Genomic DNA, 25,421 nt, shown 5'->3' with positions numbered 1-25,421 from the left:
TGCAGTCCTCTCTGCCTCACTGCTTGTAGCTCAGGGGATTTCCGAAACTGAATGTCATTTTTGCCTACTAAGTAACTTTCCATGGATTTTCTCATCCAAGTGCTTGCCCAGACTCTCGGGTAGACGTTTGGCATCCGCAACGTCCCATGGCAATGGTTCTACAGGTCTTCTCCCTGCTGTGTGAAGAACAACTCCTGTTTGTCTTGCATGGGGCTCCTACATGCAGTTTTGGTGCCCTTTCCCTCTTGCACAAGTCATCATGATTCACTTTTTCCACGCCACTGATGAGTTTGTTGCTGCAGGTTAGGGAGTTACCATCCTGCGGCTGAGCTGTGGGAAATGCTAGCTGAATGCTCTTGGTTAGCGGCAAAGGGAGGTAACAGAGCTTAGCCCTAGGCTGTGCGGTAAATGGGCCCAATTAGTTTAAATTTGCTGTGAACTAAGAGTAGGTACCTGGATAGTCACCACAGGTCAGCTAAAATAGTAATTCCTGTGTTCAGAGCCTGAGAAAATTGTTCATATTTGTGAATAACAGTACACATTGCAACCTCACATTCTCCTTCCTTATTTCCCTCATATCACTGTTTTTCATTTATAAATAATAGTTAATAAGGCTTTTAGCAGACCTAGCTGACTGTGGGGTTAGGCCTTGGGACAAACAATGTGCTCAGGTTTTGTTCAGCATAAATGTACTTGTTTTTCCCCCCTGTAAGAAGGATAACTGTACTTTAAATCATAACATATGTTGTCTTCGTTGTTCTTGCATTAGTCATGTGAAAGGCATATCCTATCTAAAACTTCATGCAATGAAGCATGCCAGTTTTTTGGGTGGGTAAAGTATTTATTACTGCTTGGATCCCGAGCTATAGCTGTCCTTCGCATATATATCTGCTCTGTCTATATAATTTATATAAATTGGCTGTGCCACTGGTTAGAAATTCCTGGCTCTGTTTTTTGGAAAGGAGTAGTAGGCTCAGGGGTCGAGGATCATGCATGTTTTTTATCAGATGCTTGGGGAACTTTGGGTTTTAAACAAAAATGCACTTATTTTTACCATTGCCTTGAGGCGTTAGCTCTTGATCATTCTTTCTTCACTTTTCTCTTTTTTAGAGCTACTAAACGATTGTTGATGCTGTGGAAGACCCAGCCTCTCACTTTACTACCCCATTGCCCCTCCTATGCTGAATATTTGGAGCGTGGATGATGTCCTTTTCCAAAATTTCTTCATAAACAGCCAGAATCGCAGCATCAGCCTGCTTTGAGTCACATTAGGTGCTTCTAGTACAGCACAAAGACTAGTTAAGGAAGTAGCTAACCCCTACGTGTCTCCTTTTTTTCTTTTTCAAACATGACCTGGTCCCAGCAATCAGTCAACCAGCCTGTCTCCATTTCCAGATGAAATGCGTTTAAATGACTTGCCCAAGGTGGTTAGTTTGCCATGAAACGCAGCTCAACATCTGGCCCACGGGCTCCAGGAAAGCCCCAGCTGACCACCCTCAGGGAAGTTTTACTGCAGAGGGTTTGCCACTAGGTCACAACCCACTTTTGTTTATCCTTTCGCTGAAATTTGGCTGCGTTGGGGTATTCAGAGTGGGAGAGTCAGTAATTGCAGTGGGAAAGACTGTCAGGTAGTGCAAGCCGTAAACATTGCATTTGTCTCTTCTGGAGAAGCATGTCAGAGTGTCAGTTTTATGGTCTTACTGTAATGTTTTGAGGTGGCGTTTTCCCCACAAAAACTGCTGAGTGGCACCTCTGTATGCGATATAAAGGAGCAATTTAGCCTCCATTTAATTCCTCTGACTTCAGTAAAATTGTTTAGGGAGGAAGTCAGCATTCGTTTGAAAACAGGCAGTCTATAGACTTGAAACTGCAGTTTCACATAGCTTGTTCCTGATTTTTAAATATTTAGAGCTCACCGGCAAAATCTGGTAACAATAAATTGATGTGAATGAAATTTAGGTTTAAGTTTTGCTCCATATCTTTTTTCCTGCCCCTGCTTACTTTGAGATACTGATGTTTGACCTAATATATTTAGACTCCCAGAGCAAATTTAATGGCTTTTAGACTCCCCATCTCCTGATCTCAGAAAGGCACTATGTATTTTTCTCATATCTCGGTTCATTTACTTCTACATTTATTCAAGATCAGTATCTGTAGGTCTGTACAAAGGCTGGCTTTCTAAATATAGGCCTCAATTTTTTCTCTGGTTTAGGGACTAAATCACCATTCTGGAAGAATGGTTAAAAGTTTCTTGATATCTCAGTAATTGAATGATTTACCTATAAAAGGTGGTTTTATTTTGTGTTGTGTTGGCGAGGTGGGAAATCTAGGTTTAGTTCTTCATCTGCCTGGATAGATTTGAGCCCACACAATAAACAGTTTTTCTAAAGTCATTAATTTCAGATTCTTGATTATCTCAGTTGCCATCAGCCAAGGGGAGCCAGGAAGAGTCTAATTACCCATAAAACAGACTTCTCTGTCTTATTATAGAAGCAAAAGATAGAAGTAAATAACCAGGTTATGCAGTACAACTGCTTCTCTGCCTGAACCGGGCCCTTCTCTCAATCACACCAACTGCTAGTGCACTGTCTATTTGAGTCTTAAATAGCCTAACCGCCCCCATGCATCCTTTTGGGTGGCTCTTCCAAGGGAGAAAGTATCTTATTCCCCTTTCTTGAGCTGGACTCGACTCAAGAACATTAGTATGTCCTTGTTTTCCCTTTTCTTCCTCTGAAGGAGCTGCTTTTTGAAGGAGCAGCATCTTGGATCTGATCTCAGATTGCCCAGGCCTTGAACTCACAGCATTTTGCATTTCCAGAGACATGTTTCTGCAACTCAGAGACACGATTCCAAGCCTTTTGGATGCTAGCAGAGCATAAATTATTAAAAGAAACCCAAAGATCTGCTTTCTCTGACCTTTGTAGGGATTTGCTCCGCTATAAGAGCTTCCAAAACAGGTCTTTTTTAAGCCCTCTGCTCAGTGCATCATAAACTCTACAGATCCATGGGGCAGATTGGTTGAACAGTTTCTGCTTTAAATAAAAAGTGAGGGGAAGAGAAATAGCTACGTAAACCTGCCCGAGGAGAGGAGCCGGCATCATCCACCCTCTTTGCTTTGATGGCTCAGGGGAGAGGAGCACGGCTTCGACTCGTGCATCGGCCTGCACGGATTGCAGTCAGTGCCGCAGACAAGGCAAAGGCGGCAATACAAGCTGCAGACCTTTGTGCCACATGCCAGCACCCATGCTGTGACCTCTCAGTCCTTCAGATTTCCCAAATCCAGCCTTCACCCCTCAGGAGACCCCAGCACAGACCCACCGGGCAGCCCCGTAGAACTGGGCCAGCTCACCGTGCGCCTTCCTCTCTCTTCAGCAGCAGATTTCTTACCCTCATCTGTCTGTCTATCACAAATATATGCTACCAGCATTGCAGCCCAAGCAGAAGACGCAGCAGAGATCTCACAGTCTGGAGCTGAGAAGAAGTAGGGGAGAAAAAAAAAAAAAAGAAAAAGAAAAAGATATAAGCAAGGAAAGCAGGAGACATCATTGAAGAAAAGACAAAGACCCCGGTACTAACCTTGTAGAGTTATTCATTTCTTCGCTGTCTCCTGTAATTGCAGAATGCTTCACTACAGAGTGAAGAAGCCCGCTAGGCCACTAGTACCTGCAAAATTATCAGTTCTGTAAAATCTTCTCTTTGCTATGAGCCTCCTTCGCTCCTCTTGGCAACAAATCATCCTGCACCCTTGCGAAATGCTTTTGAATCAAGTATGCCTCAATAAAACATGAAATATGCTTCAATCACAAGAATATCCTCTGAGCAACTGCTATATCTTCACTCTGAGCAGTTAAGTGTTTTGGCACTTAGTAGCAGTTAATCAGTAAGATGCGGGGTTTTTTCGCCTGAGAGTAATTGATTGGTGGTTTTGACTCAAGTCAAATCCTGCAGTGAACAAGTTGCATAGACAACGCAGGAGGGACATTTTTTCTGAAACTGTCCCAAGTGCTAAGCTTTTTCTTTGTCAAAGGTTGTGAGAGGCATTTCATTGCCTGTCAGCTCTGATGAGAAATGTGGCTGTGTGAACTAACATGATCTTAACGGAGAGTGATACAGACGCATCTATTTTTATTCTGCCACTGGCTTGCTGGATGACCTTGTGTAAATCACATCCCTGTATCTCATTTTCATTTATGTAAATTAGGGATAAAAATATATTCCCCTTCTTAAAGTGTTTTGAGATGTACTGATGCAAAGCTAGATGCCATTATTTTAACACCTCACACTTAGTGCACCATTTCTAGCAATCTAACACTTCTATCGAAACTCCCACCACTTTCTGGGTAATGTCTCATGTGATGGGGTATGAGGATGGATGGTCATCTAACCAGGCAAGAGATGAATAACATCAGAGGGCGTGAGGCTGATGAACTATCTTTGCAATGGTGATTACTTTATATTTCAGAGGAACATACGAGAAGAAAAGGAAAAATCATGTTACTAGAGCATTGAGCAGTACCAATTGCTAGCTGTGAATGGTTGGGCAGTGGAAAGTCTTCACTGGTGCCTGAGCCATCAACATCCGGAGCATGAGTTTTCTTTTACTCCTATGTGAACATAAGCACCAGTAATGACAACTATTATCCCTGATCAGACATCAAGTGCTTTCAAAACCAAACTGAAGCAGACGTGCTAGAGATAGGATGGCTACAGAGAACGCCAGCCAGGTCGCCCAGCATGTGAAATAACACTTATTCGCATTTGCTACACAGCTCACAAAACAGATAGACGTTTCTGACAATTTGCCAAACAATAATTTGCATGAAATTTGGTGAATGCTTCCTGCTCCAAACTAAAGAGAGGAAAATAGATGCATGTGGCGGCAGAGAGAGGAGACAGTTTCCCTTCTACAGGGATGTGTGTCTCCAAGCCTGGATGTGGTTCATCTCCCCGGCCTGCCAGCAAGCACTTGGATCCACCAGCTCTCACTTTGCAAGGAATAGTTAATATTCACTAAAGCAAAGAGAAGGACCAACTGCCTGGTGAGTGGTGAACTCACCAGACTAGATTCTTCTCACTCTCTTTCTCCAAGCCTCAGGAAATGTTTGTGCATCTGTCTAACATCAGTAAAGCACAGTCTTTTTAGCATCGCTTGGGAAAAAGGCAAGATGGTCCTGTGAAGACCTTGCAGGAGTACACAGAGGACCCCTGTCCAACATCACTCAGGCATCTACGAGGGCCCTTTTGGAAAGGAGGATAAATGGACAACTAACTGCCCTTTTGGATGAGGATGCTTGGGAAGAGAATACATTTCGCTACATGACACTAAATTATACAACTGCCAGAGTCAAGCAAATAAGTGATTCTGTTTTCCCCAAAGCTCTTCTCTTCCTCTAATTACATTTGAAATGTTTTGCATGCTATTGAAAATGTCACTTCCAACTGTGGGGCCGTTAAGGAGCCAACGTGGCATAGCCACGGGTTTTATTAGGGCAGGTTCGCTGCTGGGGATTTTGATGGCGGCAGAACAGGTTGGGAACGAAGTACCTTTTGTTACAAACGCTGAACACTTGTTATAGGGGATCATCCACAAAAGCACAGCAGTGGACGGACTATTTTAAAGACCAAGACCTTGTACAGTCAAGCAGGGACTGCTCAGACATTTGCTGTTTCTTCCCTCCTGCTCCAAAGCAGTAATGGAGATAAATGGAGGCCCAGTTTGTCCCTGGAGTCACCATGTTTTCCAGGGCATTTGTGCAGCCGATTTGGGTCTGAGCCCTCATGTTCCTGGTGCTGCTGGTCAAGGTGCCTAAGGGCTACAGAACAGACCAGCTCTGGCTGCTATGCAAACACTGGAAGTTGAGTGACAGAGCAGCTCCAGCCTTTTGCAGTGGATCAGGATCCACCGTCCAGCTCCCAGAGGAAATCCTGGGACCTTGATAATCCAGTGCTGCTCAGATCCTCCAGTTTCTCCTGCATGGCCAGGCTGTGCTAGTAGTGGCCAGGCACTAGGAAAGTTGTTTCACCCCACTACGCCCACACTGCCTTGCTGATTCCTCTCCCTCACTCCTTCACTGACACCCAGTCCATAAACTAGCTTGTGCTGAGGATTTGCGGTCTCCTGAGTTACCGCCGTATGCAATGTAGTTCCCCGTCCTGTCAGTTTTCAAGTGCGTAACATGCCTGAGCCCATTACTCTGCAAGGACCGCACAGGAGCAGAAAGTTCAAATAAGGTAAAATCCTGAAACCAGGATTTTATGACCTGAAAAGTGCTTCTGCAAACATGGTTTCATCTTCCTTCCACTGGTGTGCTCAAGAGCACACAGAGCCAGATCAGCTCAGTGAAGCAAAGTCAGACTCTATGAATAAATAGGCTTTGCATTTTTTTTCTAGCCCAGCACAAAAGACCAATCTTTTCAGTGTGGTCAGAGAGAATAGTTTCTTCAGTCCTGAACAAGTCCTTCCACTTCCATATCAGCTTTTGAACAGAGTTCAGTGCTGTGGCACTGAAGGGCTGGATGTGAGAACTGCTCCTGGAGCTGGGGAAGAGGGATGAGGCAGGAAGATATGCTGCCCTGGACATAGCCGGTACAGCATTCGCCTGGGATGGATTCATTTCTCTGCAGACATTGAAAAGCAATATAGGATACAGCTTCCAGATCTCTCAGGGTAATTTAAATTGCTAAACATCAGGACGGAAAAAGGGAAAAGAAAAGACTGATTCTCATGAGAGGGAAGAGAAACTTCTTTAAAGCAGATAGGAGGAGGCTTTGAAATGCTAGCACCGTTTTTCTGAGAGTGACCAGCCAGCTCCTTAACTTGCAGTAGCCCTGGCTGTAAGGGACGTCCTGCTGGGTTTTGCTTTTCAGTGTTGACACCTTGATAGAGCCCAGAGCTTGTTCTTTAAATAACCTATAGCTAATAGAGGCATCTTTTGCAGGAAACGCCAGGAAAAGCTGCACTTTGCACTTGCTTTGCCTTCAGCTCCAATAGGTGCTGAAAATTCAACTCTGGCCCCATCTCCCGCTGCGACAAAAGTGCAGGTTACTGTGGCAGGTCTCATGGTGAATGGTTGCTGAGACCAGCCTGGAGAGGAGGGCATAGGGTATGTGCATCTCATTCAGCCTTAGCACTTAGCACTGACCTGTCCCAAGCAGGCCGCTCTCTGCTGCAATCATCAGGACTGAGACCACCAATTTATTCTAGCCCAGTCTGCAGTCATCGATCTCTCTTGCTGGAGAGGGAAGGCATATTTTCTTTTTTCATCCTGTACTGTTTTAAGTAAAGGTTTGATGAAAGCAGAACAGTCTCCTGAATATCCCGCAGAGGCATTCATTGAGCTTAAATGGAAATGAGCCTGCCAGCAAGATTAACGGCTGACCCCACCAACATGTTTAGAATAAATTTCCAAACGGCCCCAAAGAGTAAGCTGCTATTGCTAGACTGTGGTGGGAGCCTTGGAGAACCTGATCAGATCTGCCCCTGAGGCATTAACTGACGAGGATTTGCGAGGGTACTGTGTGCCAGCCCCCTCCACCCCCGCATGCTTTGTCCTGCTGCTGAAGTCAGGATGGGGACATGGGTGTTTGAGCAGTGCATTCAACTCCCATGCCCGGGTGCCTCATCCTTGGTATTTGCAAAGGTCTTGTCACTGGCATGTGGACCTGTCCTCCCACTGCAGAGATACATGGACGTACTGGAGCAAGTACGGTGTAAGACCAGAAAGATGACTGAGGGACTGGAGCATCTCCCACACAGGGAGGTGCTTAGAGGGCTGGGGTTGTTTAGCTGGGAGAAGAGAAGACTCGGGGAGATCTTATCAATGTGTATAAATATCTGATGGGGGCAGGGTGTAAAGAAAACAGAGCCAGACACTTAAAAGTGGTGCCCAGGGTTTGGAATAGACAGTCTCCAGAGGTACCTTCCAACCCCAGGCATTTAAGGAATTACTTAAATTGGAATTTAAGGGGCAAGCATTGTATTTGACTGAGGACTGTGCTTTGTAGCAAGTGATTTCCTATCTTGCAGAAGGTTCAGGGAGCTGAGGTACACAGCAGAAACGCCTGTAGCCAGTAAGGAACAGCTGACATGCACGCTGTGGAGGGTTCGCAGTCCACACCAGCAGGGTGACCTGTTGACATAACTTGGAAAGGTGCCATCATTTTTTTTCAGGGCTCAATAAGATTGTTTCTTGCAGACTAAGGAGGTAGGCACATAGCAGCGAGTTCTTGGAAGAGCGAGAGCTATCTAATGCCTCCAGGGTGTAAATAATGAGACAGCAGAGATCTCCCTTTGTGAACATAGTCTTGCTTTGTCTGGCTAGCAACAGGACTTGTAAGTAGAACTGTCAGAACGTGTTGTCCCCCCAACCCAGCAAGGGCTCCTTCTATTCCAACAAATAAGTCAGGAAATTGTTCCCAAACGCCCTTTTCCTGATTTTTTTAAAGTTGCTTTTCCGCTGCAAAAAATTAAATAGAAAACTTAGAGGAGCTACAAATCCTCAGAGGGAACCAAGGCAAAAGCTAGGTGAGTTGGTGGTCTCTCCTTGAGCAGTCATCACTTCACTCAGCACCACATTCATGTCCGGTCACAGCATTAGTGAATTCACCGTGGGTGCTTGGAGAGAGGAGGACAGCATGGGTAATTTCCCTGTGTGTAATATCTGACAGAGTCAAAGGAGCGAGTTATAATCTACTTTCAGATCCACATGGAGTTGATCCTGTTGGTGGTCTTTCTCTGGAAATCAGATCTCCACAGACCTTTGAGGGCTGCTCCATGTGCCTCACTGTCTTCCCTGCACCCTTGCAAACATTTTTAAGCAGTTTGGAGATAATACAGGCCATAGAGAAACCCATTAAACCCTACAGCTTGGGGCCAGCTTCCATTCCCAAGACAGGAAGGTACCCCAAAAAGCATGCACATGCTGCTATCTCTTTTTGAATAACTAAGGATGTATGTGGTGGAGGGATGGTGGTTAGGCAGGGTGGAAATGGGAACAGGACATTTATTTGTGCAATCTCTCAAAACTGAATAGTTTCCAATAGAGCATTTTATCTGACCTCTGAGAAAGGGCAGGACTGGGCCCATTAGCAGGAAAGGACTGATGTTGTAAGAAAGACGCTGAAAAGATTCATATCCTTCTTTTTGGCCTTGTTTTCCTTAAAATGGAAGGAAGAATCCCCAGCAGTTTCTATAGCAGAAGATGTGCCGTTAACTTTTGCCCCAAACCTCCCTAATTTTCGGGAGATTTTGTGCTTCTGGCTCTGGCAAACAGCTCTGCCAGGCCCTGATTACCCTGGGGCTTCGCAAGGCGATACTATCCCTAAGTTGCAGCAGTACTTCTTCCCAGGACGGCTTTCCAGGTTTGGTGTGTCGACGGAGCACATGCTGGCCCTGGCTTTCCCTGCTCGGTGCTGTGCCTGATCTTACGGCAGAAGCCGCTATGCACGTCAGAGCCCTTCTCGTGCAAAGGGCTGGGCCAGACCCTTGCCAGTCTAGCAGCCTTGCTAGCCTGCAGTCTAGCTTGTCTGAGGCAGCATTTCAACACCTCTGCCTACATCTGGTCAAAGCCAGCGAGTCCCTCCAAAGCATGGTCCTGCCTGAGTCTAGAAGGGGGATCAGATTGTGGTCTTGAGCTGTGGTTAGCATTGCTTTTGGTATCAGAAGAGCATCATATTCATTGGTGATGTTATCTGAAGTATTATTATGAAGTGTTATCTGTTACCAAGTATTTCCAGCACCAGCAGGATGCTTCTGAGGAGGAGCGTACCACCTACTTACCCAAAAGATGTGGAAATATACAGTTTTATTATTATTATTTTCTACTCTAAAGGAATTGCACCAGGCTGGCACTTGGAATATATTGATGTGATGGACTCCGCCACGGACAAGACATTTCGCTTCCAGTGTGATCGCTGGCTGGCTAAAGGTGAAGATGATGGGCAGCTCATAAGAGAACTGGCTTGTGCCAATAATAACATAATGGAACTGAAGGAACGGACTGGTAAGTTCAGAGCCCACTTGTGGCGTTTCCTAAGGGACCTCAGAGGGCATAAGACCACATCTGCAAGCCGCTCCATGAGGGTTCCCATACAGCCGGGCTTTGCGTTTGCAGGCTCTCAAGGTTGAATTACTAAAAGTACTTCAGAAGTGCAGTACTGCGATAAGAAAGAAACAAATCAGGATTTACGAAGAAGAAAAATGTTTCATTCTAGGTTGAAACTTAAGAGAGTCCCATCTGCAGCGGTTCAATCCAGCAGTAAGCCATAAGGATACATGGTTATGTTCTCATTGGAAATAATGGGCTTAAATCTTTGAGGTGGAAAATAAGTTCAGTCCTTAAAGCTTTGTAAGTAACATTGCTCCAGCTTCCTCCTTAATATGCTCTGGCCTAAAGGCTCACGTATCCCAGCTGAACATGACGGCTGAGTTTAACACTCCGTAGCCCTGCACCGGATAATTCCACTGAGTCCAAGGTAATTACGCTGGCGTCTAATGTGGTGAGGGAGAGAAAGAGCAGTGTTGTTTAACCACACTGCCAAGTCTGTTAAGCACATCTCAGCACTCCTGTAAAAGCAGTGCTCTGCTTCAGGAGAGTCTTGGAGAATCAAGAATCACGTTCCTTCACTGTGATTTCACATTGCCCCTGCCAAAAACAATGTTGTGATTGCCATCTTGCTTGTCTTGGGTACTTACACACATACTTGTTACCACTGTAGCATCAGAGCACATCCTGTTGGGTAGAGAGATGCCCTCACTGTTCCCTGTAAGGCTAGGCAACCTTAGGAACAGTGACACAAAAAGCAGAAGGATTTGGGCCACCTTAAATAGGGAGACCTTATTGAATAGGGAGACCTCCCAGCAGGGAGCTGGACACAGCTTGTTCAAGAGCAGCTCCATCCACTCATGCTAGCTGATCAAGCAGTACTCATACTTTCCATGTACTCTATCCTAGGCGGGCAGAAGTCAAAAGTCCCACAGATTCCAGCGTGGTTCCATCCTTATTTTGTAAATGCTTTCTTGTGTGCTGTGATGAATATTAGAAAGAGAGTTTTTAGCCAAAATGACAGTCAAATGAAGACATCTCTCTCTGACCATCTGCTCTTCCTCTACTGCTTAACATGTGTGTTAATTATGCTTTAAAGCCTATGAGATTGTCACAGTAACAAGCGACAGAGAGGATGCAGAGACCAAGGAAAACATCTGGATCATCTTAGAAGGAAAGCTGGGTCGCTCGAAAGAATTTCTTATGGAAAACTCCTCCAAGAAAAGAAGATTTGAAAGGTAGTGGGACTGGATGATGGACTAGAAGACTTCCTCACCACCTCTCTTCGCCAGGACAATCTATGGAGTTACATTTGTGTCATGCTGTTTCCCATCCCCCTTCTAAAAGGCCTAACGGGTCCTCACTCAGAGTAAAAGGAACATGCAAAATTACTTTCTGATAGGCAGACACAGTGCAGGCTTAAATGTGGTAGGGAAAAGATATTTGGTAAAGGAAATGTAGACAAGGGGTGCATGTGTGTGTGTGTGTGTGTGTGTGTGTGTGTGTGTGTGTCCTTTGGCATTACTACATACAGAAGGGCTTCCGGTGAGCCCTAGGGGAGCCTGTAATTTTTTGAGCTGGGAGGAGCAGGAGGAAGCTGGAGGTGGTTTTAATTCCTTTTACAGCATCTCATTGGCAGTGAGAATCAGAGAAAGAGTAAAAATAGTTGGAGGCTAAATGCTGTCAGAGCTGCTCAGATTTGACTTTCCAGCTGAATCTGGGGGAAGGGCTGAAAGATCACTGTCGCGTGAGGAAAGCCGAATGCCAGCCTTGCACGCGGACGAGCTGGAGGCATATCTGTGCAATGGGGGGCAGATTCCCCTTCCCATGAGGGGCCAAAGTGCTCCAGACGTAAGATGGGCTTTTCATTTTGCTCACGGAGACAGCAGGCCATTAGGAGAGAGGAACCTATGCAAAGCCATGGACGCTGCTGTTTGGTTGCTTTGCAGGGAAGAATTGTCTTTCTTAAGGCTCTACAAAGGAAGGAAAAATTATAACTGATCTAGACTCTGAATGACTGAGATTTCATGTGAAATATGACAGATTGGGAGGAATATCCTCCTGACACTCAACTGACGGGGAGTAAAATAGAGTTAGAGACACCATCTTCCGAAGCATTAGTCACAGTCCCTCCTTGAAGGCAGGTTGGAGTAATGACCCAGGCCAAGGAGACAGGCCTAAAAGATATGTAGGGGACATGACAGTGGAGCCAGCCAAATGTTTGACAGAGACCTATTGTTTAACTAAGCTAATTTTCAAGCTGGGCTCCTAAAGCAGGAAGGGTGGCCGAACTAGCAAATTTAAAACAGCTACGGTGGGTAGATGTGTAACAGCAGACACAGTATCTGTCAAGAATGAATGAATGAATGCCGGAGAGGAAATTAGTCATTCTTTAGCTTTATCTATAATGAGGCAAATTGATTTTGTATGTGGAACAGCTCAAGTTTATCCTGGAGAGTCCTAGTGGCAGTAATTTAAAGTGTCACCCCTAATCAGAGAAAATACTGAATTTAAATATGGAAATTACACTTTGTGTTGAATGATTGTGGGTTAAATCAAATGACTTTAAATGGATGCTTATCTTCTCTCTTCCGTAGCCACGTGCAAATTACTTAATGTCCATATGAAACAAGTCACTGCCAGCCTTCAAGACGTTCACTGAAACCGTTCTCTGTTTCCTGTAGGGGAGCAACAGACACATTTCAGTTTTCTTCAAAAACTGTTGGGGATATTGCAGCCATCTGTGTTGGTCACTGTCCAAAAGATGGAAAGAAGTCATCTGCAAAAGCTGATGTGTACTGGCATGTCCAAGAGATTATCGTAACAGAGATGGAGCTTTGCAACAAGTAAGTGTCCTCTTGTACGCAAGGGGCAACTCCAAGAGGACATGGGGAAGCTAAGTGGCTCTGCATGCATCTTTCTGCAGTATTTCAAACTTACGCGGTGCTGGAAAGTCTCACCAATTCTTAATCCCTTTCTGAAAGCTGAGGGCGAGTGGTTTGGTGTATAGATGGCTGCTGTGCAATTTCTGAGCTGTTAGAGAAGGTTCTTGCACAGCTGAGTTCAAAAACAAGTATGTTTAGGGTGAATTTTGCACCAACTACAAGCTAACACCTCAGCGTGCAGAAAATGTTGACGCTAACTGAAATTTAGAGAGGGTTGTAGGATGCTCTGCACAGACTGGCCTCTAGGTAGCTCTTGTAAAAACAGCTCCTAGAAAAAGGTTGAGTACGAGTCAAAGCCTGAACCTCCAATTCGAGTCACTTTGGATGAACAATACATCTAGGATGATCAGAAAGGTCCACTGTAAAGGCTGCAGTTAGCTACCAAATCACAACTGTTCAGTTACTTCGGCTTAAATATAACTGAAAACCTCTATACCAAAGAATGAAAGTCTCTGAAGATCTCAGGAAATCTCTGAGCGCTTCAGCCCCTACAAGCAGTGGTCTGAGCCCTGCCTCTGCAAGAGGTGACAGCCATGGGCTCAGTTAGCACAGGGAATACACAGGAACCAAAGAAGAGTAGCCATCTGGAGAACAAACTCCTCTTCAGAGAAAATACCCATAGCCTCAATGGATTTCTTTTCTTTTCCAATATATTTCCACTGCGGCAAAAGAATGTAACTTTAAGGGCTTTGTTCCAGCTGAGACAATTGAGTGTTTGAGAAGAAATCCTTGAAGTGATTTTTTTTTTTTTAATGCTAAGACTCTCTCCTAGCAAATTAATCAGCCAGCATAAGAGCCACAATACTATTTGCTGAATGAAAACTCAGTCAATCATATATTAAAACATGTTCTTTTCTCCTGGTGAGGAAAAATCTGGGACCCTTAACACCCAGCCGTGCAATCAAATCCATGCATCAAGCTCACTGGGAGCATGGAGATCTCTGCTGAGACAGTCCATTTTGAAGAGTACAAAGATCCTCTCATAAAGTCTCAGTTATGTTGTTTTTAAATTAAAGAGGGTAGCCAGGAAAGCCTGGCTCTGCCATCTGAAGCGGGACCTTGCCTCTGCGGACACGGCGCTTCATCACAGCAGCGTTTACTCTCCAAATTATCAGATGGAGCAGATCTCACCTTGACACCAAGCTCTCTCTTTGGGTATTGCCAATCCCAAGTGTCAAAAACAAAACAAATTTTAAAAAAGCTCCAGCTAAGCCAAATTAAAAGAATTATGAGATTGGTTTAACAATCGTTCTGGATGACTTTTTTTTTTTTTTTTTGCCTTTTGGTTTTAGATCTGCTGGCAAGCAAAAGGGCCACGTTTAGATGCTTTTCCTTGCAAATCCCAGGGCTAGAAAGGTCAACTTTTTTCTTCCCCTCCATCCCCTTGTGAAGGCTGTCATGCTCCATCGTAATGCCAAAACACCAGATATTATCTTGCCCAGGAAATAAAACTGCAGCATCAGGCAATCCCCCCTATTTTCATGTTGTTGTTTTCCTGTCCCTAAAATTTTGCTCTCACCAGAATTTCTCATTTATAAAACTTCTCTCTAGAGCAAGGACAGCTTTTTTGCGGCTGCAGAAAACGCCAAAAGGGTTGTAAGGCCGTAAGAAATGCATTACTACTTAATTGCAGTAACCCTTCCTTGAGGTATTTATTTTACACACATGCAATCGAGCTACACTCCTTCTGAGAGGACCTGCTGCAGTTTGGCGAGGGGGGAGGAAAGGGGGGGAAAAAAGCTCATTTGGAAATGATCTGCGTTGTTGGAAATGAAATACATCATTAAAAGCACAGTGCTCCAACCCCTGGCCATGCGCCAGGTATGCAGTAGTTTATGAATGTGTTATGTGCTCCCTGCACATCACCAGAGGCAGCACTGCAGAGTGAAGGGTTTTCAGCATCTGGTGCCTATCATTTGTGCGCTTGATGCTTTCCTTGCCTGCTCAGGATGGGCTGAGCGAGCTAGATGAGGAAAGAGGGGGATATATAATCCTCCAGTCTTTCACGTTGCCTTTTTGCCTGTTCTCCCTATCTCTTAGCTCATCCTGTACTATACTGCGGATGAGGAGCATTGCACCTCTCCCCTCCAAGTGCAGTTGCATGGGTGAAACCCTGTTCTGAAATCAGTTTAAACTCAGTCGTGACGGGGCTGCGTTACGTGCTGGGCTGGTTGCTTGTCTTGCCTCGGTACTTCTGCAAATGGACATGCCATTTCATGGGCAAAAGAGGAGACAGGTGCCCAAAACCAACCCCCAGCATGTGCAGGGTGTCTGTGTCCGTCTGGGGATATATCGGATTTTCCAGCAGTTGCGGTGTTCAATCAAGACGGTCTTCCTAAACAGAAACTCTAGTGTTAGCACATATGTGGAAAAGTACTGAAACGACGTCGCTACTGTGTGGTTGAGTAGCACACCCGGTCTGTAGCGCACAAAGAAGAGGCCGTCCATACCTTTAACCTGCTGTTCACTTTCCTTCGGCAGATATTTCTTCAGGTGCAACACAAAAATCCCTCTGCGTTACAAGAGACGGGACTACAAAGTCTTCGAGTGTGCCAAGGTCACCGAGAGCTTTGCCAGCAAAGCCCGGAGCTTGGTGCCGGTCCGATACGAGACCATCGTGGTCACGGGCTTTGAGAAGGGAGCAGGTACCGATGCCAACGTGTTCATCACCATCTTCGGGCTAAACGGGGACTCGGGAAAGCGTGCTCTGAAGCAGAAGTTCAGGAACCTGTTTGAGCGGGGCAAAACCAACCGCTTCTACTTGGAAACGCTGGACATGGGGGAGCTGAAAAAAGTCCGGATTGAACACGACAACAGCGGGCTGGCGCCTGGCTGGCTGGTGGAGCGGGTGGAGATCACCAACTCAGCTACTGGAGTGACCACCATATTTCCCTGTGGGAAGTGGCTGGATGAGAACCGAGGGGATGGTTTAATCTGGAGAGAGCTCTTTCCTAGATACTGAGCAGGACAGACTCACGACACATAGCTGCAGGAGGGTTTTAGACCCTTCTGCACGTGCATTTTTCTTGTTATATGGTTTTATAGCACATTGGCCTTTTGTATTGAAGGGTTTTTAGTAGTGAGATGGGGTTCCTGGGTCAACATTTTGTAACACTGCTTTTTTTAAAGTGTCTATAAAATTGTGCAATTGCATACATTTCTTTCTTATTTATGATTAGAAGCCACAAACAGCAGATCCATAAGCTGTCTCAGTAACAGCTCAAATGCTGCCGCCTGCTTTCACCACCCTGCCCTGCCAGGGCTGAGAGGGCCAGCTGGCTGCCACTATTGACCAGCTCCCCTTTCAGAAGAATAGAAAGAATCAGAAAATGGAGCTGACATGGTAACACGTTGAAAGCTGCAGGCCTTTCTGCAGGGAGGTTTGGGAAGGGAAGGGATGGTCTTGGGCAGCGGGACCTGAGCGGTGCCAAGGCCTCCCATGCGCTTTCCCTCTGTGCCGGACCTGGCTTCTGGCTGAGGGCTGGACTTGGCCAGCTCCAGGGCAGAAGTGCCATGATGCGAGGGCTACAGCAGCCAGTGCAATTCCTAGGAATATGTTAGCAAAAGATCTAAGAGCTAATCAATCCCCCTTCAAGGAAGCTGTCTGACTATATTCATAGCTGTCTCAAGATAGTTTTACCCTATATGGCCTGAATACCAATCCCTTTTCAGAGCAGCTGCCATTCATTTTACTTGTTCTTTCCTTTTTTTTTTTTTTTGTGAAATATTTCTATTTGATTTTTCATGATGGCAGGAATGTCTCAGCTGCAATAAGAATTGGTGCTCCTGTATGTGAGCTCTTCCCAGGTGCTCACCTCTTTCTACAGGTACCAACAAGAACAGCTGTTTAAACATCATTCATTTGGGAGTCCCATCTCCCTCCCCAGAGAGCAAAGGAGCGGCTCCGGCGTGCTCCAGACTTTGCTCACCAGCTGGAAAAATTCCCACTGCCTCCAGCGGGATGACGTTCCCCTGGGGAATCTGGTTTGAGCAAGGAAGAGGTGGAGGCTGAACTAACGAGACGGCGCTGGCTGCTGCAGGCTAACAAGGCAGTTTTAAACAAGCACGTTGTGTGAAAAGGGGTTAAACGCACTGAGCCCCAGCATCCTGGCATCCCACCGGCATAGGCAGCAGGCTGGGGACGCTGCTGCTGCCGGGGGGACGTGAGCTGGTTGGTCCTGCTGCACAGTCCCTACCTGGTCAAGGGAAAAGGTCGTGGTCTTGGAGAGCAAGTTACTTAAATGAACCAACCTCATCAGCAATCAAAAAAACCCACCGATGGGAATGAGAATAATTGCTTTCAGTGTCTGTGTTAGCCCTTTGCTGCATCCCCCCCACCGCAGGCTGCCGCTGCCAAGCACGGAGCAAGGACTGAGCCGGGCCCAGGAGCTCGCAGGAGCAGCACGGGCCCTGGGAGGACTGCGGGCAGGCGTTGGTATTAGTAGGCACATTGCTGGGACCACACTGGGCTGGTTGCATGTTCCCCAGCCGGCTGGAGGGCGCGCACGCAGCCCAGAGCCTTTGCTTTCGCTGCACTCGTGCAGCATCACTGCAAAGTGGTGATTCCCTGGTGGGTGTTCTGAAACAACCAGGGCAACCAGGGCTGTGAAAAGCCTTCCTGTCAACAGATTTGCCAAATTTTAGCAAAACGCTTGTGCTGCAGGGAAACAGGAGTTCTGCCATTAAACTGCTGTAGCGCCAGCTTTTCCAGTTGACTCCAGGAATGCTGAGATGCGGATTTTACAGCTCAGTGTAGCCGTGCTTTAACACTTTAACCTCTACCAATCATTGCCCTGTGAAATAACAGGCGTCACGGGACTGGGGACCTGCCCCCAGCCCTTGGGGCAGTGGGTGCGCTTCCCCATCCACCCACACTCCCTCCATACGAGGCAAACAGACTGCTAAAAACTCCTTAGCTGCATGAAAATGTGCTTGTGAGACCACATGGCCTCGGTGCAAATTCATAGCTGGGAGGAATCCCGGATTTTTTTGATATAGGAGTACCTACATCCATGGATCAAGCTCCCATTGAAGCAGGAATGCACTATTTTGGGGGGGGGGAAGGTCACCAAATTTGTTTTGGTGCATTTGGTGCATTGCAGTTTTGCAGTTGCTGCATTGGTGGGTGATGGGATTGAAAATATCAGGCTTCACATCAAAAACGTCTACCCATCCCTGGACAGAAACAGTCATGTGCATGTTGTGCCCCTGCTAAGACAGCCTGAGAGCTGTGCTGAACTCCAGGCAATGCTTCCCAAAAAAGGGCCAAGGGAGACATTGCTAATAAGGGGTCAGCAACCCCACTGTCTCCCAGGAAGATGACCTTGGCAAGGCATGAAAAAAAAAATGCTTTTTTTCTTCTAAAGACTTTAAAAATGCCCCTTGCTTGTGCAAAATGCAACTCCACCCTGGCTCTGGGGAGTCGTTCTGTTGCTACAACAACTAATGCTACAAAAGTATTAAGTCTGAGTGGGATTTTTCCAAGGGTCTGATTTGCATTAAGCTGCTAAAAGCAATACAGTCTTGGCCCGAGTGGAGAACTTGTGAAAAAGAAGTCAAAATGGTCCTCGCGCTGTGCCTTCTGCAGGGCTCAGGCAATTTCTACCTGCAGGGGTACAGTGCCTCGAAGCTCTACGCTGGACAAATGCATGGCTCCTGCTCATGACCTCCAACCCTCTAACTTTTTCTCTTCTTTATTTCTTAATGGGTATGGTCTTAATGCATGTGCCTTCAGCCAAAAAGCATAAATGCGAATGACAAGCAAGAGCAAAGGACAAAGGTGGTAGCACCCAGCAGAAGGCTCACTTTGGGAGCCTGGTGGAGCATTGCACTGATGAAGGCGCTTTGGTGCTGTCAGTGAAGATGAGTATAACCAGAGAGTCCTTTGCAGTGTCAAACACTGGGTAGGAATGGTGGCTTCTTGCTCCAGGATGCAGAGAATTATTTAAAATATCTAGGAAACATATTCCACAGCATCATGTAGCCACACCAGCCTTATGTGGGCAAAGATGGAAGAACCCAAGGCTGAGAAGCATGCTGGCTATCATCTTCCCCCACCCTGACATTATGCACAGATGTCCTTTTTAACAAGCAAAAGATGCCCCGTAAAAGCCAAGAATAAGTTTGATACCTACCGATAGGTCTGTACAGCTGCGAGCTGGAGCCTGGGGCCAGCCGGCGACTTAGTCACCACAAGACACAAATCAGGGCCGACCTTTCCCAGCCCCAGGAGGCTGCTGTGAGAGGACACGTTATCAGATCCCCATGGCGGCACCTTGAAAACGAAACCGGTTGTGATCTCTGGCGACGGCGCTCACCTCCGCTACCCCTTCAAGGGGCATCAGCGAGCTCTCCACGAGGAATTCCCAGCTAGACCAGGCGGGTCAGCCTGTTCGGTATTGCCTGAACATGGTGCATCCCTAGTCCCTGGAGGAGCCAACAATCCCCAACGACAGCAACCCAAATCTCTACGAGAGCAGTTGCCTCGCTACAAGGTTTATTTAGCCTATCAGATAGTCAAAGCCAGGTGCTGGGCACATGGACCTCTAAACTGGGCTGTAGAGGATGCAGGGTTGGATGTAGGGCCCCTTGGATCCTCCAGTAGGTGACAAAGGATTGGAAACACCTTCAAATGCATTTGGCTTGGAAGAGCCTCACTGTTGTTCTTTCAGTAAGTTTCACTTGCCTTAGTTATTAAAAAAACCCAACGCCACAGGGAGGTATATGGTTCTCCGTTGGGAGGATGGCAGATCCGTCAGGATCTCTGCAGGACCCCCTAGGATATCCTAGAGGCAACGCGGGCTGCAGTTAGAGGACAAATCTGTCTTAAACAGACAACTTCCAGGCTGCTTCTAGAAAGTAGTTTTGGTGCCAAATCGCAAAGCCGAAGCACCAACGTAGGACGTATCTGGAGTCCGCGAGTACCTCAGCTCCAGCCGATAACATCCCAGCACTATTTAAAGGCGTAACCGCACAGTGCTGCGAGCACCCAGGCGGCAGCTGCCCCAGGGTACCCACGTGCTCCCATCATGACCCCCTGTGACAACCAGCTAAGAGAGAGTATATTTTGCACCCTGAAGGCACCTCATCTACCTTTCCAAATCCAAACACATAAGCAGTGCAAGAAGAATTTGCGTCGACCCAAGGAGACAAGGATTCGGTCACAAATCACTGCTTTTCACTGGGCGACGGACAGGGGAGACACGTCCTCGTGCGCTGGCGTGCCGCTCCCGTCCAGAAAGAGGCGGAAACAATTTACCAAAAGCGAAGGGCTTCACCCCAAACTGGCTGATTTTGCTGGGGAGGCTTTAGGCACCGACTTTGGTGGGGGTTGCTGCCTCGCAGGGCTTCAGCAAACCTCCGCCGGGGGCGGGAAGCCGAGGAACGACGGGGGACGGGGTAAACGGCGACAAGGCGCGCGCCGTACCGAGTCACTTCCGCGCGGCACAGGTATATAGTTAGCAATGCAGTTCGTTTTATTAGTTATAAATAAAGTACAAAAAATCCACCAAAAGTGAATCTAAGCATTTACACAATTTCTAACGTCTTTTTCGTTTCCTCGATGCGCTATTGCTTTAATATTAATAATAAATAATTTTCTAGCTTTCTTCTATAAAATAGTCTATGTAGCAAAATGTTGCACAGCACAACAGAACAGCAGTAGGAGTACAAAAGTGTGGGTGATCCTTCCACTAGCCCGTGCCATCAAAGGGGAGGATTTTTTGTTTGCTCGCTCCTTGTTTTACGTATCCCTTTCACGGTGTCTTTGCAGGGATGGGGAGGGGGACAGCAACCGACCCGTGTCCCTGCACAGCTCGAACCAAAGCTCCGGGCTACAGGGGAGGAGCGTTGGCAAGCAGCAAGGAAAAACACGGACGGGTTTTTAGCACGGGGTAAGACAAAGCAGAGCAGCACCCTGAAGGGATGAAGAGGAAAAAAAAATTAAAGGTTTAGGCACATGGTGCCCTCCTAAAACCACCTTCCCCCCCCCCCCAAAAAAAAATAATTGCATCCGGACCCTCACGGGGTTGGGAAACGGCTGGATAAGACGCACCTCCCACCCCGTCCTCTTGCGCGGGTGCTGGCGGCTATGGCTTAGAGGTTAAAATATCATCCAGGGCGCTTGAACCTGCTCACGCGCCCGCTGTTCAGGAGGCGTTCGCGGAAGGGCAGCGCTGGCTCTGCCCGTGCCACCGCCGCGGGACGTCCGCCCGGGGCCGCCCTGCTGGCCTTCCCGAGCCCTCTGGACCCCCTGGCGCTGCCCCCCAGGGCGACGTCTCGCGGCGGGCATCGCCTGCGGGCCCCAGGCTAGCGACGGAAAGGTTTTGGTTCTGCGGAGCGCCGTTCCTCGCCGGCGAGGCGCGAGGAGGCCAGTGGAAGGATCACCCGAGTTTGATTATGAGTGCAAATAATATTCATATATATATATATATGTGTGTATATATATATATATATATATACATATATATATATATGTGTGCTAAACACCGTCACTATATTGCAGTTTTCCACTATGTCACAGCATACAGAATCAAAGGTTTGCATTTTTATGGAATGTATCCAAGGTAACAGCACCACAGTAATACAGTTCGTAATCACACACCCTGATAATTATTATTATTATTTTCTTTTCTTTTTTGACAAGCATTACCCCCCCACACACACACGTCCCATGTTTAATTTTTGTTTTAAGTACCGACGCATGCAAAGCATTCCATTCCCAGAAACAATGCAAAAATGAGGTAATAGGAGTAATAAAAAAAATTAGTATTAATTTCTAAATAAATAAATTATAATTAAAAATGCAAAAAACAACTATAAAAATAATTAAATAAGAACCCACAATATCTACAAGTTAGTCATAAATTATGATTGTTAAATATAAGGCATTTAAACTCACAAAACCCTGTAAACTATCAATGTTTTGTTTCTAGAGAATTTGTTGGTGGTGGTGGTGGTGGCTTCTTCTGTTTTGTTTTTAATTCACTCTGTTATCGCAATCCGCTCGCACAGACTCTTTAAACGCAAGGGAACCTGGCACACCGATGCAACTTCAGGCGCTGTGAGTCCTCACGCACCTCGGCATCCGTCATTCACACGAGACCACGGGAGCTGGGTGCTTTTCTTCACCCATTTTAAAAACTGTGCTTGTTCGTTAGGCAAAGAGTAATACTTTCGCATAGGCTTTAAAAAAAACAAACAAAAAGGAAAAAAAAGGGGGAAAAAAAAAAAAAGAAAACACCCACGTGGGTCGGAAGCGCTCGTCTCCTCCCCACCGCGCGGCTCGCCCCAAGCGAGGGCCGGGATTTGCTCTGCTCCTTGCCCTGCAGCCTGGCTTACAGTGTATATTAGAAGCAACGTCTTGCTCTTGCATCAATGTTAGTAGTGGCATTAGTAGTGCTTTTAACGCTGTTTGCATCTGCTGCTGCTGGAGCGAGACCCACCGCTCCCCACCGACCGCCTCTCGCCTCGAGGCTCTCGACCGCCCGACCGTTCCCGGGCTCAACCCGCAAAGCGACTGGGCAGGATGGACCCCCAGCTTCTTCGTCAACCCCGTCCTCCCGAGCGGAAAAACGCAGCCCGGGCCTCGGGGGTCAGCAACGCCAGCTCACAGCACTCCTGCGATCTCGCCGGCGGTAACCTCCGCTTTCCTTTCTGCTCCCAGAGCGCTGCTGGGCTCCAGCGAAACGGGTGCTCGCCGGAACCAGAAATCATCCCCTCCGCATAAGTGTTTAAATATATACAGTTTCTGATTAACTCTCCTTGTTGCTCTGCATCTCTCTTTTGCTCCCTTACTACATTAAACAAACAAAAAAAAAGCATCATAAAAAAGAAAAAAAACCCAAACAAACAGGCTTTTCGGTTGCAAACGCCGATGCTCCGGCGGGTTTTCGGATAGAGGCTGGAGAGGCCAGCTCTAACACGGGCTGCAGCCAAGGCCTCGTGGCTAGTAGTCTGCAGTCGGTATTTCAAAAGGAGCCTGGATCGCAAAGCCCCACTCCTTTGGCACTTCAGGGACTAATTCCTAACTCTGTTTTTGTGCATGATTGTAATGAGACAGATAAATTAGCACTGGTTTCATTTTAATAGTCGCTCTGTGCTCCGTATGGATGCAGAGTGAAATACGTGTATATATATATATATATAAAAATGCATGTGTGTATAGATACGCGTACTCTCACAAGATTTTAAAATCCAGCCCCTCTAGAAAGCAGCAAATCCTCCTTTAAAACTGTGTTCCCTTCCTGCGCTGAAATGCTCCTGTCGTCAGCATTTTCCTACTGACAACGAGAATTTTCCCTTTTTTCTCCCAGCCTGTTATCAGAACTGCTCTGAGAGATTTTCCACAGCAGCCCGTGAGCCAGAGTGGATTAAAAAAACTCCAAAAAAATAGACTTCCGAATTTCACCTGAGCTGCATCCTTCTTCTCTTATTCTTTCTAAGCCCTCAAGCGCTGCAATTTTTTGCCGGGGGTGAGGCAACGTGCAGAAGATGAGAGCTCTCCGTCCCTCTGGGGACCAGAAAAGAGGGACGTGGGGAAAGGACCGCGGCACTGGGAATTTCACACAAAGTTTGCCGGGTTGAGTTTTCTCCGTTTTGAACACCACCTTTAGCTTGCGGATTGGCTTGTGCTTTCTTATTGCAGAGAAGGAGGCCCGCATCGCCCATCACCTTCCTAGCGTGTTTTCCGAGCAGCTATACTCCAAAGCACAGCTACGGGAGCTGACCCCTATGATCATCTTTTTTGACTGGCAAAGAGTCTAGGAGCCCTCGAACCCACGGACAGCCCCGCGCTGCGGTGCATCCGTCGTGGCAAGCACGGTAATGGGTCAATACAGCGTCCTGCATCACGCAGGGGTCCACGCCACGGCGGGGGAAACGTGGAGCGCCAGCAACAGCCGCCAAAGCCAACAGGCCTTACAGCTCGCAGGAGAAAGTGGTATGAAAAATTACAATCATAAAGACAGTCCGTGGCCTTCCTCCGATTTGGTATGTCAAGCTACTTCATTAAGATATAGAAACAAAAGAAACAGAATGCATGTCAATATTGTGCCCCTACAGAAAGTGTCCAGCACCAGCAGATAAGCAGGAACGAAGCGTTTCCCTATTGCTTCATTCGTTTCATTCCCAATTTTTTTTTTTTCAGGCGTCTCTTAATTTGCAACACACTGTAAACACAAGGAAAGGAAGTACATGCGACAGAGGCAAAGAGCGCAACCCTTCTGACTGTAAACAGGATTTTGCTTTTTCGCCTCTTCCCTCCTGAGGGTGGGAAAGTTCGACCTTTCTATTCCCCCTCTGTAATGTATTAATCAGGCACCAAAATAAGGAATCTATGGAAAAATATTTGGTGCAAATTAGGTAACAGCAACATGTCCACCACAAGATGAGTAGGGCATCAAACACAACATTTCTTAAGCTAACATGCTCCAGCTGCCATCCATAGAAATAGCTAAAGAACCCCTAACGTGTTTCTACTTATTCGAGAGGTATATATACAATCCTCATGAAATGCAGGATTGACAGGCCAGACTACCACAACTAGTTCCTTCGTGTTCAAGACTAAATCTTCTGCAGCACGGGGTCTCTGAGCTCCGGGAACGCCAGCTCCCTTTCACTGGGCCAGTATCCTGTACGTGCAATATCTCCTACCGCTAGATATCGTACCGCCAATTCCTCCTTCTCGCTAACGTGCCTGCAGACTTTTCCTCTCAATCAAATGGCTCAGAAGGCAAAATTTTGCTGCAAGGGTTGATGGCCATACGACCTGATAAGGAAAAATGGTGCGTCCAGCCAGTTCTTTCAGCTGTCCGAGCCGAGCTGTGTTTCAATGTCCACCCTGCAGATCGGGCACTTCTTGCTGGTGGCCAGCCACTGATCCACGCACACTTGGTGGAAGAGATGCATACACGGTAAACGCCTGCGGAAAGAAGAGCGCCTTGCCGTTAAGGTCACATGGCCAGAGGAGGTCCATGGGACCAGCCTCACACCGTGGGAGAGCCTGGAAAGGCTGGCCTGAAAAGGGCCACTGCGGGGGCAGTGTGTTGGAGATGACAGAGTTTTTCTAGGCTGAAAAACACTCAAAAAAACCAACACGCTCCTGAAGCAAGTTGTTGCCATGTTTAATGACCCTGACTGCTGCTGGCAAACAGCTGTGAAAAGGGGGGGACATCTGCGTCCTTCCCAGCGGGTAGGAGCTGGAGACCATGGCCCAGGGTCACGGGCTTTTACCATAATTTGGTCATCCTTGAAGCCCGAGTGCTAACATCCCTCAGCTCCACGTGGCCATCTCAGGGTCCTCAGATCTGTCCTCCTCTGCTACCTGCAACGTGGCCTATCGCCAGTCAATTACGCGGCCTTCATGCAGGTGATCCAAATCTGGAAAATACTATTTAAAACAGCCCTCCTGCTGTTGCAGACCTTTTTCTACACA

General features: G+C 46.9%; 2 protein-coding genes across 2 annotated transcripts in view; one reads left to right on the top strand and one right to left on the bottom strand.

Moving 5' to 3' along the window:
• LOC104138530 (lipoxygenase homology PLAT domains 1) overlaps positions 1-16,136 on the top strand; it is a 149,706-nt gene extending 133,570 nt beyond the window's left edge. The window contains exons 38-41 of the mRNA XM_068925839.1: positions 9,831-10,001; positions 11,143-11,281; positions 12,728-12,889; positions 15,470-16,136. Coding sequence (XP_068781940.1) covers positions 9,831-10,001; positions 11,143-11,281; positions 12,728-12,889; positions 15,470-15,950 — 953 coding nt within the window. The 3' untranslated portion in view covers positions 15,951-16,136. The remainder of the gene's footprint in view (positions 1-9,830; positions 10,002-11,142; positions 11,282-12,727; positions 12,890-15,469) is intronic.
• A 5,490-nt stretch (positions 16,137-21,626) lies between these two features.
• The window catches only part of LOC138064195 (E3 ubiquitin-protein ligase ARK2C-like), a 45,422-nt gene continuing 41,627 nt past the window's right edge, over positions 21,627-25,421 (bottom strand). The window contains exon 8 of the mRNA XM_068925795.1: positions 21,627-24,908. Coding sequence (XP_068781896.1) covers positions 24,791-24,908 — 118 coding nt within the window. The 3' untranslated portion in view covers positions 21,627-24,790. The remainder of the gene's footprint in view (positions 24,909-25,421) is intronic.

Source organism: Struthio camelus, chromosome W, assembly GCF_040807025.1.
Source record: "Struthio camelus isolate bStrCam1 chromosome W, bStrCam1.hap1, whole genome shotgun sequence".
In the NCBI taxonomy this organism is placed as follows: Eukaryota; Metazoa; Chordata; class Aves; order Struthioniformes; family Struthionidae; genus Struthio; species Struthio camelus.
The sequence above is the reverse complement of the archived record's forward strand: the minus strand, read 5'-3'. Positions and strand labels throughout refer to the sequence as shown.